Source organism: Acipenser ruthenus, chromosome 34 (assembly GCF_902713425.1).
Source record: "Acipenser ruthenus chromosome 34, fAciRut3.2 maternal haplotype, whole genome shotgun sequence".
NCBI lineage: Eukaryota > Metazoa > Chordata > Actinopteri > Acipenseriformes > Acipenseridae > Acipenser > Acipenser ruthenus.
In genome coordinates, this window is record NC_081222.1 from 11,469,582 (window position 1) to 11,488,180 (window position 18,599).

At 43.0% G+C, this 18,599-nt stretch overlaps 3 protein-coding genes across 6 annotated transcripts in view; 2 read left to right on the top strand and 1 right to left on the bottom strand.

Annotated features, from left to right (window-relative positions):
- The window catches only part of LOC117965540 (transcription elongation factor 1 homolog), a 4,899-nt gene extending 3,638 nt beyond the window's left edge, over positions 1-1,261 (top strand). For all 3 annotated transcript variants that reach the window (XM_059007170.1, XM_059007172.1, XM_059007171.1), the window contains 2 exons: positions 288-358; positions 1,029-1,261. In XM_059007170.1, coding sequence (XP_058863153.1) covers positions 288-358; positions 1,029-1,093 — 136 coding nt within the window. In that variant the 3' untranslated portion in view covers positions 1,094-1,261. The remainder of the gene's footprint in view (positions 1-287; positions 359-1,028) is intronic.
- Positions 1,262-2,731: 1,470 nt separating this feature from the next.
- On the bottom strand, positions 2,732-11,811 carry LOC117402124 (uncharacterized). The gene is made up of 12 exons (XM_059007169.1): positions 11,791-11,811; positions 10,127-10,202; positions 10,014-10,038; positions 9,596-9,675; positions 8,747-8,828; positions 8,038-8,278; positions 7,594-7,661; positions 6,735-6,811; positions 5,948-6,024; positions 5,789-5,862; positions 5,041-5,214; positions 2,732-3,510 (listed from the first exon to the last, which is right to left on the bottom strand). Exons 2-11 carry the CDS (start codon positions 10,187-10,189, stop codon positions 5,045-5,047), a joined length of 957 nt encoding a protein of 318 aa, XP_058863152.1. The 5' UTR covers positions 10,190-10,202; positions 11,791-11,811; the 3' UTR covers positions 2,732-3,510; positions 5,041-5,044.
- Positions 11,812-11,978: 167 nt separating this feature from the next.
- LOC117409789 (transmembrane protein 205) lies at positions 11,979-18,075 on the top strand. 2 transcript variants are annotated; one of them, XM_059007173.1, is made up of 4 exons: positions 11,979-12,090; positions 13,941-14,048; positions 14,979-15,185; positions 16,075-18,075. In XM_059007173.1, the coding sequence occupies exons 2-4, from the start codon at positions 13,949-13,951 to the stop codon at positions 16,455-16,457; spliced, it is 690 nt and encodes a 229-aa protein (XP_058863156.1). In that variant the 5' UTR covers positions 11,979-12,090; positions 13,941-13,948; the 3' UTR covers positions 16,458-18,075. The 2 variants fall into 2 exon arrangements, with proteins under 2 accessions (XP_058863156.1, XP_058863157.1); XM_059007174.1 differs by having other exon boundaries at positions 11,981-12,090; positions 14,979-15,142.
- Positions 18,076-18,599: the final 524 nt, after the last annotated feature.

An 18,599-nucleotide genomic window follows, 5' to 3' on the forward strand; every position in this document is an offset into this window, starting at 1 on the left:
CCAAAATAGATTGCTGGTTTATTTAGCAAATCGAGTGAACAGCAACACTCCCCAGCATGTGGGGCTGATTTTAGCCGATGGCAGGGGCTGTTTCCCCTCATCACGCTGCAGTGAACCCTGCTGGCCAGGCGTCCGGTGAGCTCAGAGCGGACACCTGCAGGGCTGACCGTTCTAATCCAGAGGCCGGCAGCTCACTGACATCCACTCTCGAGTGCCTGGGTGAATAACAAAGATGTCATGTTCCAGTTTGAAGTGGTTTGTAACCCTTTTTGCGTTTCCTTCTCCAGGGAGAGGACTCGGAACACAGGCGTGATCTCGTGTACAGTGTGTCTGGAAGAGTTCCAGACTCCAATAACGTGTATCCTTTTACAATGGCCTCAACACAACAGCATTGCTCTGTGCTTACTCTGGAAGATGGTGACTCTTGTCCTGTGGTTACTCTGTTCATAAAGCAGCAGATAGAATCTGGGGTACTGTCCCTCGCTAGGAACGAAACCCCCTGTGGAAGGGGTATAGTGGAGTACGTGTGTCATCACAACCGCATTTCTCCAAAAAGAAGAAATCAAGTTGTGATGAAACAGTATTTAGCCTAGGTTATAGAGAGAGTCAGGTTCTGGGGAAGTATAGGGCTATGTTTATGAACGCAAGTGTATCTGGAGAATCATCAAATTGTGATTAAGAATTTCATTGCTAATTCGTATTCTACTCTATCTACTGTTGATATGCATCACAGTCAGCTTTTTCATCACACTGATCGCTCTGATGGGGATGTGTGTTATTGATGTACATGTTTTGAATTTCAGTAAGTATAGTCCGTACCTGAAATAACTCTTATTGCATAGCAGTTTGATCCATTCCTGGTTTTACTGTGAGTTTAATAAGACACACCTGAGCTTGTTGCCTAGACACACTGTGGCTGATCAAGCTGGTAGTAAAACCTGGACTGGGTGACACTGCTGTGTAACTGGGGTCTTATGCCAGTTTTAACTGGAGACTGTGTTTGTGTTTTGCCTTGACTTCCACCTCAGATCTCTCGGAACCAGTTGACGTGTACAGCGATTGGATAGACGCCTGCGAGGCAGCCAATCAGTAGCAGACCCTGCCTGTGAAGGGCGGGCAGTTATCAGGGGATGGTTACCAGCAGTTCCAAGGACTCTAATGTTACTGGCAAAGCAAGGGTTAACACTGCAGCACCCAGTCCAGAGAACTTTATATGTGTGTAATCTTTACTTTCTTTATATAAATATTTGTTTTCATTTTAGTCTGTGTGATGATTATTATTATTTTAAATTTGTTGGTCATTTTCAATGAACTAGCCAGCGAATCATTACTGGTGACACTTTGCATGAAGCATCTTCGAATGACTGTGTGTTTACAGGTAGTGGACAAAAAAATGGAAACCCCAATGTAAAGTCTCTTAATAGGGCGTTGGGCCACTATGGTATCCCGCGCTGTGGAGTTCTCGGCGGACCGTTTTTGATGAAACTGGCTGCTCGCGCCCCAGGTTGAAATTTGCAGTCAATTGATCTGCAGTGGCTCGCCTTGCCCTTCGAATTAATGCACAGATATCACGATCCTGGAGTATGCGCTTCCGCCCACTGTTGCCCTTTGCTGATGATGGCATTCCCTCGGAGTTCCATGCCGGCATCACCTTAGACACCGTTGCTCGTGAAACATCAGCAAGTTGAGCTGTCTTGGTCACTGAAGCTCCTGCCAAACGCGCCCTGACAATCACCCCTCTTTCAAAGTCACTGAGGTCTCCTCTTGCAGCCATGCTAGCTATAATTATAGGCAACCAGGCCTGTCCAGCATTTTATACATGCCCCTAAGAATGCTGGGATGTTATTTGCTTAACGCATGAGCCACACCTGTGTGGAAGCCCTTGCTTTCAATATACTTGGTGTCCCTCATTTACCCAGGTGTTACCATTTTTTTGTCCACTACCTGTATATAGTAGTTACTTAGTAAATACATGTGTACTTACACGTCATTACAATGTTATTACTGATATGACAATTATATCAATAATATCAACGTCTTCCACAACACAGAACTATAACACCACACGATTTCAAACTCGTTCACTGATCTTTCCAAATGAAAAGCAGTAACTTCCTTTAACTTCGAGGTGCTTCGCTTGGCTCCCATGGAGAGAAAACAAGGTTACATTTTACCATTCCATCATCAGCCGCCTCAAAACCAAAATACTTCTCTACTTCCCTGCGCACAGGCTTGGTCATTTTCTACCCAGTCTGGAAGTAATTGAATCTTCAGCTGCTCTGCGTGTGAAGGCTGACTCACGACACCTCTGAAGTATTGAGTACGGTGCCATGCTGAATTTTGCATTATTTTGAGACATGTGTTAATGTTTTAAAATCTCATTTACAATATCGAAAGTTCACATTTTAAAAAATATACTAACATGTGCGTGTATCTCAGTGTAATGCCGGTAGCGCTGAACGCAGCGTGCACATTGCGTTTGCAACCTAAACACCAAGCAGTGGAATGCAATGGTTAAATAATACTTCAGTGTGTGGGGTTTGCCTACGAGAATGACTGTGATTGGTATGTATAAGGCTTGTTGTATCTTAATCTAAAATAAACTTGATTATACTGCATTTGTATTTTTAGCAGTATTAGCAATAAAAAGTATGTCTCTGCGAATTTCTTTTTAACATCGCGATATGGAAATTATCGATATCATATCAAAATATCGATACTGGTGCCCATCACTAGTTACTGTGCATCGTTACAATGTATTTAATGTGTCATTTTTATTTAGTGTTACATGATGTAATCCCAAGCCGTTTCCTGATACAATTGTGTGCTTGCATATATCATGCAAAATGATTTACACGCTGGTACGTTGTAAATGATAATTCATTCTGTGTAAGTGCACCTGTATTTACTATGAAAACATGTAGTAATTAGACACAGGTGTTCTGTTTTTACCTGTGAAATCTAGCGAATGACCACCTTTTTTTAAAAGTGCTTTTTGTTTAATGATGTTTGACTACGTTGTGTGTCGGGTCTAAACGGAACCCAGTGTGTGTGTTTTTGCGTATTGGATTTAGGTGCGGTGTTCTGTACAGAGGATAAGATGTGCTGGAGTTTTGGCAAATGCTGCACTGTGATTGGTTGATTTCTGATATTCTGTACATACTGTTTCATATACGTCACAGTCGTCCACTTTCACACCTCTGCTCTTGAATTGACAGTGTGTTTGTGGCATACTTAACATCGCCACTCTAGACCATTAAAATACACTGTGTAGGAGTGAAGCTTGTCTAACTTGGCTGCTTTTGTCGGTGTGAAATGAGAGCAGGAAAACGCTCTCTAGTAACTCCAGCAGTGGTGCTGCCCGGCATGGGTTTTTATTTTTATTACTGTCAGAACTGAAAGAGTCCAAACGCACAAGAGCATTGGAGGCTTGGAGGTGAATGGCTGTGTTTGGGTAAGGCGTTGAAGATTGGACTGGTGTGAAGACTTCTGTGTCCCCGACAGCTCGTTCTACAGGAGAGAGAGAGAGAATGCAACTATTAAACACTCAATAGGAATAATAGGAAAGTAAATAGATCCAATGAAATGTTTCCACTAGAAGTCTTTTTCAGCGTTTGATGTTTAACGTTTGTATCGAGTTGTCAGTTTTCACTATATCTGCCTCTGAGTTTGTCTGGAGAATCCTAACTGCCTCTTTCTCTCTCTGACCAGCCTTCCTCGTTCCGTTCGGACCATGTGACAAAGTGACTTTTCAACTCTGCTAGCCCCGCCCACTCTGTCACATGGTTCAGCGCTTATCAGTCCAGACCAGCTCAAAGGCAGGTTTAGAGTACAATAACTGAAGCAACGCAACCAGGAGCTACTGAGAGTGACTGGAAACACATCTAACAGTAAGGAATGACAAGCTGCTTTATTAAGAGTTCAACAATGCAGAGTCTGAATTGAAATTAACTCAGATAATGCAATAGAACGGGTAGTCGCCACTTTAATGAAATAAATCATGCAACTGCACACAATTCCAACAGCTGAACCCAATTAAAATACTGACATTGCTGGTTTGCTAAGTGCTGCAGTAAAAGCACAGCAAAGTGTAATAAAGCACAGTGAAAGCATAGGGAAGCTGTAAAGCATATTAATAAACATGGCAAAACAGAGTAAACTGGCAGGGAACTGCAAAAAACAACACAGGGGTGAGCTTTTATAAGGGATACACTTCAGACTAAAACACGTTACTAAGTTAGTCCAGCGATTTCTGTAGACTAGTGCTATCGTACTAACTGGAACAAATCTGAAAAATCCCAAAATGTATTGCCAATTTTTATGAAACTGCATTATTCATAATAAAAAATTATATAAAATGATTTGAATTTTTCTTGGGGAGGGGGGGGAACAGGTGTCAAAACATTTGCAACAAAACCAGTTTCATCCTTCAGCTTAACTATTTTAGGACTATTTTATATAATAATAATAATATTATTTCCTGTGTCTCCACTTTCAGCCTCAGATTTGTTACATTGGCTGCTGTACCTGGCTGCCTCTCAGGTTAGGTATTCAAAGTGTATTTCATGGCGTTGTGCGCGGCAGAATTGTGTGGGATCCTTTCAGCCATCCTCCACAGTTTCAATACAATCTTTTATACTCTCTGTGAAATAAAGTTTTTGCTCCATTGTATAATTTTGCACATGACTACTGGCCATGATTGCCTTCGTATGGATGTGCTGTGAAATGAAGCTCTTATCGGCTGTACCTGAAACATGTAATTAGCAATTCAGATACATGTTTCATAGTCTTCAACACACCTTTGGTCCTCTAAATGAATGCATGTGTTTTGTGTGTGAATTAAGAAATGAGAACTAATACAAGTTTTGTTTATCCTCTAACTCAGCTTCATTAATTTTGGTGTGTTAGGAACATTAGATTATGATTTAAGAAAAAAAAAAAAAACTTTTCCAGGGGACTATTTGGTGTAAAGCCCCCAGCTTGGGCTGCCCCTCCTCCACACTCCCCCACTCTCTCTCTCTCTCACACACGCTCTCTCACCACACTAGGGCTGCTGCCGGCCTGCCCGATTCATGTCCTCGGCAGAGGAGCTCAGTCCCTCGCTCTCAGGCGCCAGACCGAATGCCCGGCCGATATCAGAGTCCTCGCTCTCGCCCGTGGTGCTGCCCGTCGCCAGCACCCTCCTCACCAGCTTTCTCTGCCGTCTGCGCCTCTCTGGCAAACACAAAACACACGCCGCGCCCGGAGACCATCTGAACAGGGCCAAGTGCAACCCGCGCCTGGTCCAGAGACCCGAGAACCTCGTTTATTGTACTGCACTGGGGTGAACGCACGCTGAGGAAAAGCAGGCTGTGCTGACAGATTGTTTTACATTCCCCAAAGGTTCAGTAGCAGAAGACAAGCCAAACACTCTGGTAGATCATAAAAACTATTAATAACATCATATATATGACACAATGGATTGTCTGGGGGTCAGTTGAACATAGAAATATAAAATACAAAGGTTTGTAAGCAGTGAAACCCCTTTGTCTTTACCCTGTCATCATTATTGAATTGTGCCATGCGGCTATAGGCTAATACACACATGCACTTATATTCCCAATAATACAGTAAAAAAAAAAGGACAATCTTTTTTCCCTGTGTGCTTATATTCCTGATAATACGGTAGTTTTGGCTGCAAGCCCCGCCCTTTGGAATTGTAACTATGGCTCATTTACTAAATTAGGTTTTTCATCAAACAAACATGAAGAAAGAAACCAACGGTGCTTTACGCCTTTAATAAAGTCACCTCGCACTCCGGTCGGCATGTTTTTGGAGACGAGAAGGATTCGGACTTGCTCTTGCAGCTCGATGATTGCCGACCTGTTTAAAAAAAAAAAAATAATAAAAAGCTGTGGCTCCTGTTTCGCTGCTCCCCTGATCATCGAGCAGTGGAAGTCGCTCTCACCTCAGAGCTGTGATCTCCTGCTCTCTCTCCTCGTTGTGAAGGCTGCTCTGACAGCCGTCAGTCAGACGCTCCTCGTTCTGGAAGGGAAAGGGTTGAACGCGGGGTGAGAAAGGAGCGCCGTGTGGCTGGACTCCGTTAAACTCTCCTCAATCTCTGTTGGGTGCAGAAGATGTGTTTTAGCTGTGGATGAATGCAGGGTGATGGGACAGCGAACCTCTGTGTGGTTAATATGAAGCGCTTTGTGATGGTGATGAAAGGCGCTATATAAAATAAAGACTGATTGATTGATTGATAATGTCATTACGAGTGCAAGTGTTTGTTAATGCGTTTGAGTGTCTGTATAACCCACACACAGTCCTGTAGCTCTGTTATACACTCTGCTTTAATGTTAATATTAAAAACAAGCTGTCTGTTAAAGACCAACTTTTATTTAGTCCATTTAGATGTTCCTTTAAAAAAGAGGGGGGAGATTAATTATGAGAATACAGTTTAGAGGCTGACTGTTTTGAATTCATGAGAGGTGCCTGAGGTATGATTTTTTTTTATTTAAAGACCAGGTCAGCTGTACCAATACTGAGAATAAAGCACGGCAGAAACGTGCGTTCTGATTGGCTGAAAGATCCTCTCTGGTTAGAATCACGGTGTAGGTCATGCTCTGTTAAAGGCTGCACAGTGTAACATGCAAACCCGTTTTCACTGACTGAAAGAGACTTTAGTCAAATCCACGTTTTATGGTATGACTTGATGTGGGTGAGAGTGAACCAGATCTCTCTGGGGGGGAGGGTACCTGACCACAGCGCTCTCGTCCCATTCCTCCTGCCTTGTCATCATCCACACCCCTCACCCAGCTCTCCTCTTGGGGCTCTGACAAAACAACGAGACCCCAAATCAACTTCACAGGTCTAAATGGGTTTAAATAAGCATGTTGCTGAAGGAGACACTTCTTCACACAGAGAGTGGGGAGGGGATGGAATGGGTTACCTAGTCATGTTGCTGAAGGAGACTCTTCTTCACACAGAGAGTGGTGAGGGGATGGAATGGGTTACCTAGTCATGTTGCTGAAGGAGACTCTTCTTCACACAGAGAGTGGGGAGGGGATGGAATGGGTTACCTAGTCATGTTGCTGAAGGAGACACTTCTTCACACAGAGAGTGGTGAGGGGATGGAATGGGTTACCTAGTCATGTTGCTGAAGGAGACTCTTCTTCACACAGAGAGTGTTGAGGGCATGGAATGGGTTACCTAGTCATGTTGCTGAAGGAGACTCTTCTTCACACAGAGAGCGGTGAGGGGATGGAATGGGTTACCTAGTCATGTTGTTGAAGGAGACTCTTCTTCACACAGAGAGTGGTGAGGGGATGGAATGGGTTACCTAGTCATGTTGCTGAAGGAGACTCTTCTTCACACAGAGAGTGGGGAGGGGATGGAATAGGTTACCTAGTCATGTGGTTTCACCCAACTTGACAAAATGAATCACCTCTAAAAGGTATTTATAAACTAATGGATATATTGATTTACTCGGTGGAAGGCTGTGGTAGGAATTATGAAATTGTTTCATTAGCCTAGAACTCCTGTAACTGCACTGGTAGATCCAGGACAGTAAAGGGTTAATCGATTCTGTTGCCATGGAAATAAAGGAATACTTGCTGAGTTTCTGCTTGATGTCATCAATTTCTGCCCTGATCGCCTCCATTTCTTCCCATAAGAACTTCTTGCTGTGAAAGACACAGGAACACAACAGCGAGAGAGCTACAGTACTGTTGCAGTTTATACTGGTGAGAAGCAGGAATGTACAGATACTCGGATTTTCCAAGTCAGTCCCTTTAACAATGATATCTGGTTTACTTTCTCTGTCTAGCACTTTCTGTGTCATTTTACCAGGAGGGTGAAATTGTCCACACCCCTCATTGGCTTCTTTCCTGTCAATAACCAATCAGCTGCTTCCCCTATTGACTGATATCCTTTCAGCCAATAACATACTTCGAACCAGAAATGACCCAGGAAGTAAAGCAGTAATAGACTTCCTGGAAAGCAAGGCATGCAAACTTCATGCAGTTTTCAATATAAAACAAGAAGATTCTTCAGCGTTACCTCTCGGATATCTCCTGGGTGATGTCATTGAGGGCCTCCTGTCTCTGACTGTCACACAGGGGTAGGCCCGGGCTGCAGCCTGGGAGTGGAGTTTGGAGGTGCTGGGTGGTTCCCTGCTCAATGAGGCCTCGAAGGAAGAGCAGCTTCCCAGACAGCTCCTGGCTCAGGGCCTGGAAACGCTTCTCTAGCTGGGAGTCTTGGTTCTGTCTGTCCACAACCTGGCCTAGCCTGCGGAGCTCCTCTGAGGAGTGACCAGAGACACAGACTCAGGTCAACACTGGCTTTCCTTTCTTACATACTTTAAGTTTAGTGTTTCACAATACATTATAACCATGTCTGTTAAAGCTAGCTGTGTTAGATACCACATACACACAACAATTAAAGGTATAGTTATCGTTAGCGGGTGAGGGAGCAGTTCAGTCTCCATGCCTCAAGCCTGCCCTGGACTGGAGGGAGCACCCTTTCTCTTAGTGGGTGAGGGATGGAGCAGTTCAGTCTCCATGCCTCAAGCCTCTCCTGGACTGGAGGGAGCACCCTTTCTCTTAGGGGGTGAGGGAGGGAGCAGTTCAGTCTCCATGCCTCAAGCCTGCCCTGGACTGGAGGAAGCACCCTGTCTCTCTGTCCACTAAGGTCTTGGTTTAGATTACAAACTCACTGCACTGGATTTGGGCCTTCAGAGGGTAGTGCATTAAGCCACTGGAACCGTTACCTTGAAATGCTCTGATCTTGTTAAACTGCTGGCTTCTCTCTCTTTCCAGCAGGGTGATGGTTCGATTGAAGGCTTCCACGGACTGTCAGAGATAAAGAAACAGGGGTTCAATAAGGTGGGCTTCAGAAGAAAAGCTGTGCTGGAGCCGGGCCATTTATTGCAAACTCTATAACCCACCTGGATCGCTTGCTTATTAAAAAGCAGCTTCATTTTATTTCATTGTATTTTAACCCCTTACTGGTTCATGGGTTTGTGAGTGAGGCTGGGTTCTATTGATCAGGATGTTTCTCGGTTTCTCTGCTGCGATACAGAATTACCCCTTGGTTCTGCTAGCTTGTTTTTTTAAGGTAGTACAGTGTTATTACTCCTCGTGGAGGGGATGCGATTCCCAGCAGCAGGGTCTAGTGGAGGCAGCTGCACGTTGGCAGATATCTGGAAAAGTGCTTGTCCAGTTGAGATTAAACACGGTAGTTGCATTATTAAGGGTTACTGAGTTATTGGGAGTATGAGGTTGTAGAGGCACATGGAGGTGTCTCTCTGTCTGTGCATCTGCCTGTCTCACATGTATCTTGAGACACACAAAACGTTTCCCCACAGACTGTAAATCACTCCTTTTCAAATTCTTTTCATTCGCTCACCTAGTAGCATCATTATATAACATCGCTGATCCAAATTCCATTCATCTGTTTCACTGCCATTCCTTATTCTGTATATACTGTTGCTAAACATCACGGTCAGCAACTTTCTCACACACTGACAGCTCTGATTTCTAATTTGCAGGGTGGCGATGGGGGAGGGGGGGAGGTGTGACTGACTGACTTGTTATATTTGAAAGAACGGTCTATTTACCTTCGCTTGGGCGAACAGGTGCCTTTTGACAGCTTCCAAGTCATCTTTCAACATCTTCTGTGCTTCAAACAGCTGAGTTTCTATAAGACAGAGTTCCCTCGTCTCAGTCTATAGACACAGTCTATAGAAAACTCCCAGAGAGTAAGCACTTAGAGCTGCTAGATCAGCCCAAAGTGTCCTTTACAGAAGTGAGAGCCAGCGCCATCTAGTGATCTGTCACTCTGGATCCAGTTTCCTTTTGCTTAGCAGGCAATAGAAAATGTCATTTGACGCTACTTATAAAAAAAATATTCTGCACAAGTTTAAAGGGGACCGATGATAATGTTAGTGATACAAATAAGGGGTAAGAAACCAGATTTTACTGTGCAATACAATACAACTGCCAAGCCAGCAGAGGAGATAAAGAAAAAGCCATCACCGTTTATTCCAGGGCTCGGGGACGGCTGAAAGACAAAGAAGAGGGAGGGTTGCTTATCAGAGACAAGGCAAAGTCACGTTTTTTAAAAAAAAATTTAATGTGTGTTTTCTCACCCGGGTGTCTCCATTCTCGTCTGCACTCAGCTGTGAGTAGGCTCTCAGTCTCTCAGTGTTCATAGTTAACTCAGTCCTAAGAACACAAGAACACAAGAGGTGCAAAAGAATTTAGTTTTGCTAGGGCTTCTCTTATAAGAGTTTAGCAGAGGACATCTGCACGGTATTTTTTTCCTCTGCTTTCCTCATGGTTATGCCAAAGTTTAACCTGGTTTGCCGTGTATTTTTATATTAATATTTCATATTAATTGTTTTTGCAACATAACATCAATAATGGTCAATTCATCTGCTAGTGTGCAATATCACAAATACCAATAAATACACAGAGAAGCCGTGGTGCTGATGAGAGGTTAAAATGAAAGGGCCAGTCAGAGTCGAAATAAATAATTAACGCTATGAAACAAAAATGTGTGTGTCGGGCTCGTGTGTAACACTGTAATCAAAATCCTTAATGTACTGAAGTACGGGATCGAGCCTCTTATTGGAGAGAGATGGTTTGTGTTTTTAATATGCTGTGCCAGACCTCTCTGTGCTTTACATTGCTCACCTGTTCTTTACCATTCTTTCACAACATTTAATCAACTTTCCCATGCTTTACTATGGGGAACTTTTATATATATAAAAAAAAACACTGGAGACCAAATAATAACTGGCAAAAGTGTAATATTAATATACTTGTCATATAAAAGTAGCCTCACATACATGTGCACACGAGTACCATATGAATGTAAATTGCACACATGTATGCAACATTATCGGTGCAAACACACACAGAAAAAGATATGTATAGTTAAACGTTTGGTTATGCCATTTATGATGAAATATCACATTGTGGTAACATGATGTCATAGGTTGCCAGTGTGATGTCATTATATTCCTTCCAATTCATCGGTGCATTATAAAGACAATGCAGGGTTCCAATAGGAAGATCATAGTTTCATACCGAACGCATAAGGATGCTGACATCATAGAACAGCTTGCTGTAAATATCATGCACAGTTAATAATAATAATAATAATAATAATAATAATAATAATAATAATAATAATAATACGTTGTTATTTAAAAAGTAATACATTTCAATGAATCTCTCTCTATATATATATATATCATATATAGATAGATAGATATAACATATATATATCTATCATATGTAGATAGATAGATAGATAGATAGATAGATAGATAGATAGATAGATAGATAGATAGATAGATAGATAGATAGATTTAACAGCTTGTTACAGCAATATATATATATATATTTGAATTCGTTCACTAGCTTATCAATACTTTTGTATAAATGTTTAATTTTTTTCTTAAACATTTGTTTTGTTTTGTTTTTCCCCGTTGGAATAATGCAAAGCTTAATATCAATCAATCAATCAATCAATCAATCAATCAATCATTATTCTATATAGCGCCTTTCATAGCGGACCACCATCACAAAGCGCTTTACAAGATGCAGTAACAGCAAGAAAATCCATAATACATTAAACACAGAGAAATGCATCATGCATGATATACAGTAAAAAAAATGCATGATACGTTAATAGAGTGGAAAGTAGCGTAATACATGAAATAGTAGCAGTACATAAAAAAATATATTATCGGTAGTTCTATCATAATAATGCATTTATTTCTAAAAGAGGAATGTAAACAGTTACCGTTTCAAAGTTCAAACGCACCTGTTTTGCAAGTTTCACAAAAAAAAACCCCAAAAAACCTGCTGGTTTCTTATTCGCAAAGCACCATGCGTCACAATGACAGGGCGTGGTTATGCGAGACAAAATGTGCTTGGCGATGATTGGCCCCTGTTGAGATAGTTTATTAAATATGCATGAATCGAGGAGCATGATTGGTAAAGGTGCTCTGAGGGCGGAGCTATCTGTCTAGATCCCGGAAGACGAGCAAGACAGACAAAACAAGAGAGGAGTGCTGCAAGGGTGCAAAGTTACAATAACGAGGTAATATCTAATAATAATAATAATAATAATAATAATAATAATAATAATAATAATAATAATAATAATAATAAGTATTTTATGTGTAACTACGTATTGTAGACGACAAGTTATGTCGCTTGTGTGATTGCTGTACTGGTTCTGGCGTGGAATTTTCCAGGCTTGGGTTATCACAAGTCAATGAACTTCAGAATCCACAATCATGGAAAGTCTTCATGGTATAAAAACACAGCGAGTGCCATTGTCCTCGTTTCAGGACAGGCTTCTTTGTACATTTTTTTAAACATTTGTAACTGGCAGCATCGACCTGTTATTTCAATGTCACTCGCTGTTGTTTTTATGCTTTACCAGAATTATGCCGGGTTTAAAAGGCATATCGTATGCAGACAGGCTAAAAGAATTGAATCTATTCAGTCTTGAACAAAGAAGACTACGCGTGATCTGATTCAAACATTCAAAATCCTAAAAGGTATGTCGACCCAGGGGACTTTATCGACCTGAGAAAAAAAACAAGGACCAGGGGTCACAAATGGAGATTAGATAAAGGGGCATTCAGAACAGAAAATAGGAGGCACTTTTTTACACAGAGAATTGTGAGGGTTTGGAACCAACTCCCCAGTAATGTTGTTGAAGCTGACACCCTGGGATCCTTCAAGAAGCTGCTTGATGAGATTCTGGGATCAATAAGCTACTAACAACCAAACGAGCAAGATGGGCTGAATGGGGCCTCCTCTCGTTTGTAAACTTTCTTATGGTCTTATGTTCTCTTTAACTATATTGTTATGGTAACCGACTCTCATTTTGTTAACCGCAAAAGTGAAGTCAAAACGTATCGAATTCCATAAATACAGCTTGTGTGGTGATCTCTTTAAAGAAAAAAAAAATAATGTTGCTACTTAATTTAAAAAAAAAAAAATTCAAATGTAAAGTAGTGTATAAACGTGGAAAAACAGCAACATTACAAGCCGTATTTACCGCCGAGTCAAACGTTTAGAAACGGAACGTGCTTCGTTAATTAATTTGTCAGCAGGTTAGTTTGTCATTATCAGCTCCTTCCAGGGCTGGGGCGAGTTCTTTCACGGAGTTATCTAATCTGTGAAACGCGTGGGAAGTTGGATGCGGGAGCAGTTTACGCATTTTTAAAAGGCAGATGTTGCTACAGACCACTAGGATTATTACTGTCAGCTGACCCCGCTGCTGCCACTAGCGGCGCGAAACAAACTCTTAATAGAAGCACCCGTTTCACTTTCTCAATTTGAGTTTTTTTTTTTTTAATTTTCCCCCCATGGTTGTAGTATGCATTGACCATATTTTACCAAGATTTGTCTTGTTTTAAGTATGCTTTAGGAGATGGAAATAAGTATTATTTGTTTATTTAGCAGACGCCTTTATCCAAGGCAACTTACAGAGACTAGGGTGTGTGAACTATGCATCAGCTGCAGAGTCACTTACAACCACGTCTCACCCGAAAGACGGAGCACAAGGAGGTTAAGTGACTTGCTCAGGGTCACACAATGAGTCAGTGGCTGAGGTGGGATTTGAACCGGGGACCTCCTGGTTACAAGCCCTTTTCTTTAACCACTGGACCACACAACCTCCTTTATTCCCTTTGAATAGCAGCTTGATCCATTCCTGGTTTTACTATGAATTTAATAAGAGCTTGTTACCTCTGTGGCTGTGGCTCATAATAAAAGCTGGAATGGGAAATACTGCAATGCAGTAGGAGTCTTATTCCACACCTCTCTGGAATTGACCAGTGTCTCCTTCTGCTTCCCTGTGCTTTATTACTCTGTGCTTTTACTGTGGTGGACTTCTATCAGGGCTCTTCTCGTTCTGATGTCTTTTATATACAGGAAGCCCGATGGCTACAGAGGGAGAACCCACAGACCTGGTGAAAATCACCCATCTGCTGATCCTGGCTGGCTCGTGGGGCATGCAGCTCTGGGTCACGTTTGTATCAGGTGCGTGCCTCAGCCTGGCTCAGCCCTCGCTAGAGCATGATGAGACGGACCCGGGCTCAGGTCCAGCTGGAAGGGTGTCATTGTGTATTTAATTGCAATTCCAATAACATCGTAGCTCTGCACACCTGCGTAATTGTAATTGTAATTGTGAGTGTAATTGCAGTGGCATTTGCAGCCGTTGTTAGTGGCCCAGTTTGCTTGAAGACCCGTTCTGTAGCATGTTCCTGTATTTTGTACCAGCGATTACCGCTTGGTAGAATAAACAGAGCAAGCATGTTAATGTGTGGAGCTGGTTATGTTACCGTTTACTGTAATTGGAATTATAATTGAAATTACTGCAGTGTAATTGTAATTGATTGAACAATAGCATTGGAATTGGAATTGCAATTTCAGCACACCACGCTGCTGTGACTGTGATTAGACTTGTTTTTGACCCCAGGTCTGCTCTGGGACGTGTTAAAAGATGATGTTGTTTAAAGTCGTGGCAATAGACCCTCCGTTTAAAGGTGAAACAACTTCTATAGGAAGTATTTCATTTTTTCGGGGCTTTCCTAGTCGGCAAAGTTCCCATCTTGAGCCTTGTGCAGTAACTCTGCAGCTGCTCCCCCAGGGGTGGGTGTTCAGTAAGGGGCTGCTCTGGCTGCTCTCCCAGGGGTGGGTGTTGAGTAAGGGGCTGCTCTGGCTGCTCCCCCAGGGGTGGGTGTTCAGTAAGGGGCTGCTCTGGCTGCTCTCCCAGGGGTGGGTGTTGAGTAAGGGGCTGCTCTGGCTGCTCTCCCAGGGGTGGGTGTTGAGTAAGGGGCTGCTCTGGCTGCTCTCCCAGGGGTGGGTGTTGAGTAAGGGGCTGCTCTGGCTGCTCTCCCCAGGGGTGGATGTTCAGTAAGGGGCTGCTCTGGCTGCTCAGTAAGGGGCTGCTCTGGCTGCTCTCCCCAGGTTTCGTGCTGGCGGCTGGGGTCTCTCGTCACACCTTCGGCTTGGTCCAGAGCAAGCTGTTCCCCTTCTATTTCTACGGCGTGCTCGTCTCCTCCTTCCTGAACCTGGCGGTCTACGCAGCGTACCACCCCCGGGAGCTGCTCGACACACACGAGGCTGTGCAGGTGAGGGATGAGCTGCTCCACAGACACACACGAGGCTGTGCAGGTGAGGGATGAGCTGCTCCACACACACGAGGCTGTGCAGGTGAGGGATGAGCTGCTCCACACACATGAGGCTGTGCAGGTGAGGGATGAGCTGCTCCACACACACACACACATGAGGCTGTGCAGGTGAGGGATGAGCTGCTCCACACACACACACACACAAGGCTGTGCAGGTGAGGGATGAGCTGCTCCACACACACACACAAGGCTGTGCAGGTGAGGGATGAGCTGCTCCACACACACACACGAGGCTGTGCAGGTGAGGGATGAGCTGCTCCACACACACGAGGCTGTGCAGGTGAGGGATGAGCTGCTCCACACACACAATGCTGTGCAGGTGAGGGATGAGCTTGCTCCACACACACACACACACACACACACAAGGCTGTGCAGGTGAGGGATGAGCTGCTCCACACACACACACGAGGCTGTGCAGGTGAGGGATGAGCTGCTCCACACACACACACAATGCTGTGCAGGTGAGGGACCAGCACTCAGCTCTCTGTCCAAGGAGAATTGACAGCCTATATATAGATAGGTAGATAGGTACAGCTGTGTGTAAAGGTTTGGATCACCTTGTAGAATGAACTAATCTTGCTTCATGAAGTCGAATGAAACCTGCTGAATAATGTTACGTTAACATACTGAATTACACACAGCTTTGTAGTTTTCCATATACTTAACAGAAAAACTGACAATAATTTAAAACTACACTGACATATTTCTATTTAAAAAAGACCGGGGCACCTCTGCTTGTAAACATCAATCTCTCTTTCCTACTTTCACCTGAAGAAGAGAACTTTGAGAGGTCTTGAAAGCTTGTGATTAAATGACTGTGTGTATGGCTCCTTTAAGAACTGGTTCTGGTTATGCCTTTGCTGTTTCCCCAGATGGCTCTGTTTTTCTCCTGCGTGCTGTTAGCAGGCCTCAACGCCCAGTGGTTCAGCCCCTCGGTGACGGAGGCGATGTTCCTCATGCAGGAGGTGGAGAGGGAGCACGGACTGGGAGGGGAGGTGGGCGTGCGCACCAGCAAGGAAGCCTACAGCAAGCTCCGAGAGCAGGACCCCAAATACAAGAGCCTGCGAGGGACCTTCTACAGATACCACGGGCTCTCCTCTCTGTGCAACCTGCTGTGTGTCGTCTGCACCGGAGCCAGCCTGGTCTACACTGCTCTCAACCTCCGCACTGTGTGAGGCAGGGCTGGGAGCCACACGGGGGCTCCGGAAAGCATCGCAGACCAGCCCTCGCCAGCGTGCGGCTGTGCTGCAACTAAAGCTTTCTGAAGTCACCTGCAGCAGGAGGGAAGCTAGAAGGTTTTTAATATTATTTTTTCTGTTCAGGACAAGACTAAATATTTTCCATGGAAGTTGTTTAAACTGAGCTGGCGTTTAGCAGTATCGGACGCGATAAAAAGATTCAAAGGCGATATTGTTTAAAGATGAGGCTCGCATTAAAACGTGGATAGGTAGTGTTTGATACCAGGGTTGGGGTCAATCGCTTCTTTTCAATTCCAGTTCAGTTTTGAAGGACGCGGGATTGATTTAAAAATGGAACAGGAATTGGAAATGGGTGTGGAACTGACCTCCACCCTGCGCGGTACACGTGTGTGACGGGGCCGAGGCTAACAGCCTGAACCACACCGCAAAAGAGAACACCTGCATTCCTGCCTGTAGAGCTTTTAACCTCATCTCACCGGCAAGGGGTATCGCCTGTAATGACAGCACTGCCCGATACACCAATCAGGAAATAAGAAATAACAATAAATTGCTCTTGCATAGCATTCCATACACATGGGGGGCAAAATAGAATCAATTCTGCAGCTATAACCACTTCCCTTACAGGCGGAACAGCAGCTGTAGTTAATCTAACGCAGACTGCCTCTGCCATTTGTTTTCTTTGATTTGTACTACAATGATGATGAAAACTAGGGTTAGGACAGGTTACAGCAAACCCACATGAGCACGGGTGCCTCAAAATGTTCTCCAGAGAATGACCATTGGTTACAATCCTCTAACCCCTTACTAAATATCTCTGTGCCAAGTGATTTATTCAGGTGTTTTTTTTTGTATATAGGCAGGCATGCCACAAGTTTAGTGGCACCCATACCTCCCAATGCAGATAGTCTATTACCTCCCAATTAATCTGTTGCCTCCCAATGCAGAGTGAGGGGGTGTGATATGTGCTGTTCAGTAAAATGGATGTAAAGGTCACTGACGGGAATCACAGTGATTTCTGAATGCTTCTCTCAGTACCACGGCTAGAAGCTGTATTCTTCAGCTGCAAGTAACATTCAGGGATGGTACAAAGACTGCCATTCCGAAGCAGTTTGAGACAGTGCAGGTTTTACTGTCCGCTGAATTGGAGGCTAAATCTGCAACCTCGTGGTTAAATCCAGCTTTGAACCTGGATCAAGCTGCCATGCAATGGGAGTCCTGTTTAATCCATGTGTGTGATGTTTATTAGTATAATACAAATCACTTATCACGCACCCTGGCAGTCCAAAAACTGCACACACAAACTGGGCAGTCAACAAGGTATTTAAAATATCAATTCACTCTAGGCTAAAATATTGAAAAAATGTAGTTGGCATGCAATCATATTTTAAGTTCAAGTTGACTAACACTTGTTTTAAAAGCATAATTACGTTCTATTAAATAAGTTATCACAAAGCAGTGTTTTGTTTTATTTTTTACATTGTAAGCATTGCTGTATATTCTTGTGTGCCTGAATTACTAACCTGATTTTTTTTTTTTTTTTTAATTCATATATTCTGATGCAGTATTTTTTGTGTGTGATCGAATATATCAGTTTAACAGTGTGATATACTGGTAATTGTTTTTTTAATGGGTGTGCATTAAATTGTGTGCATTAAACATAAATTTAATAACGTGTGCTAGTGTCAATTTTGCCTTCCTAGTAACTACTAGGAGCTATTTTCCTCAGTTAAACACACGTGCAATGGCTACTAATGAAATACACAGTGTTTACAATACACTGCAGTATTTCAGCTAAAGTAACTACGAGCGTGGTGCATTTAAATTGTGATGCAAAAACAGTACATATAATTGCATGGGTCCTTCTACCCATATTAGTAGTGTATTTTTGTGCTACTTTTTGCTTTGTGTCGCTAGAGGGCGCCAGTGGTGTTCAATTGCATTTGCAAGACACGCTAGCCTGTTTGAATTTTAATGAGTTTTTACTTACGATATATATATATATATATATATATATATATATATATATATATATATATATATATATATATATAGTAAAAGCCCTATATATATATATATATACCAGACGTACGATAATTATCGTATTTGCACGATAATTTTCAACCCTTGTACGATGTACGACCGATAATAGCAAAAATAGCAAAATGCACGATACTTCTGGCAAGTCCAAAAAGTATTTG

What these genes read in the sequence shown, in the direction of transcription:
- LOC117402124 (XM_059007169.1), bottom strand. Translation starts at nt 10,189, where the DNA reads ATGAACACTGAGAGACTGAGAGCCTACTCACAGCTGAGTGCAGACGAG. An exon ending in ACCTGTTCGCCCAAGCGAAG is followed by an intron (nt 8,829 to 9,595) that starts GTAAATAGACCG and finishes TATCTCTGACAG; the next exon opens with TCCGTGGAAGCCTTCAATCG. An exon ending in CAGGAGATCACAGCTCTGAG is followed by an intron (nt 5,863 to 5,947) that starts GTGAGAGCGACT and finishes TTTTTTAAACAG; the next exon opens with GTCGGCAATCATCGAGCTGC.
- LOC117409789 (XM_059007173.1), top strand. Translation starts at nt 13,949, where the DNA reads ATGGCTACAGAGGGAGAACCCACAGACCTGGTGAAAATCACCCATCTG. An exon ending in CTGGGTCACGTTTGTATCAG is followed by an intron (nt 14,049 to 14,978) that starts GTGCGTGCCTCA and finishes TGCTCTCCCCAG; the next exon opens with GTTTCGTGCTGGCGGCTGGG. An exon ending in ACACACACGAGGCTGTGCAG is followed by an intron (nt 15,186 to 16,074) that starts GTGAGGGATGAG and finishes CTGTTTCCCCAG; the next exon opens with ATGGCTCTGTTTTTCTCCTG.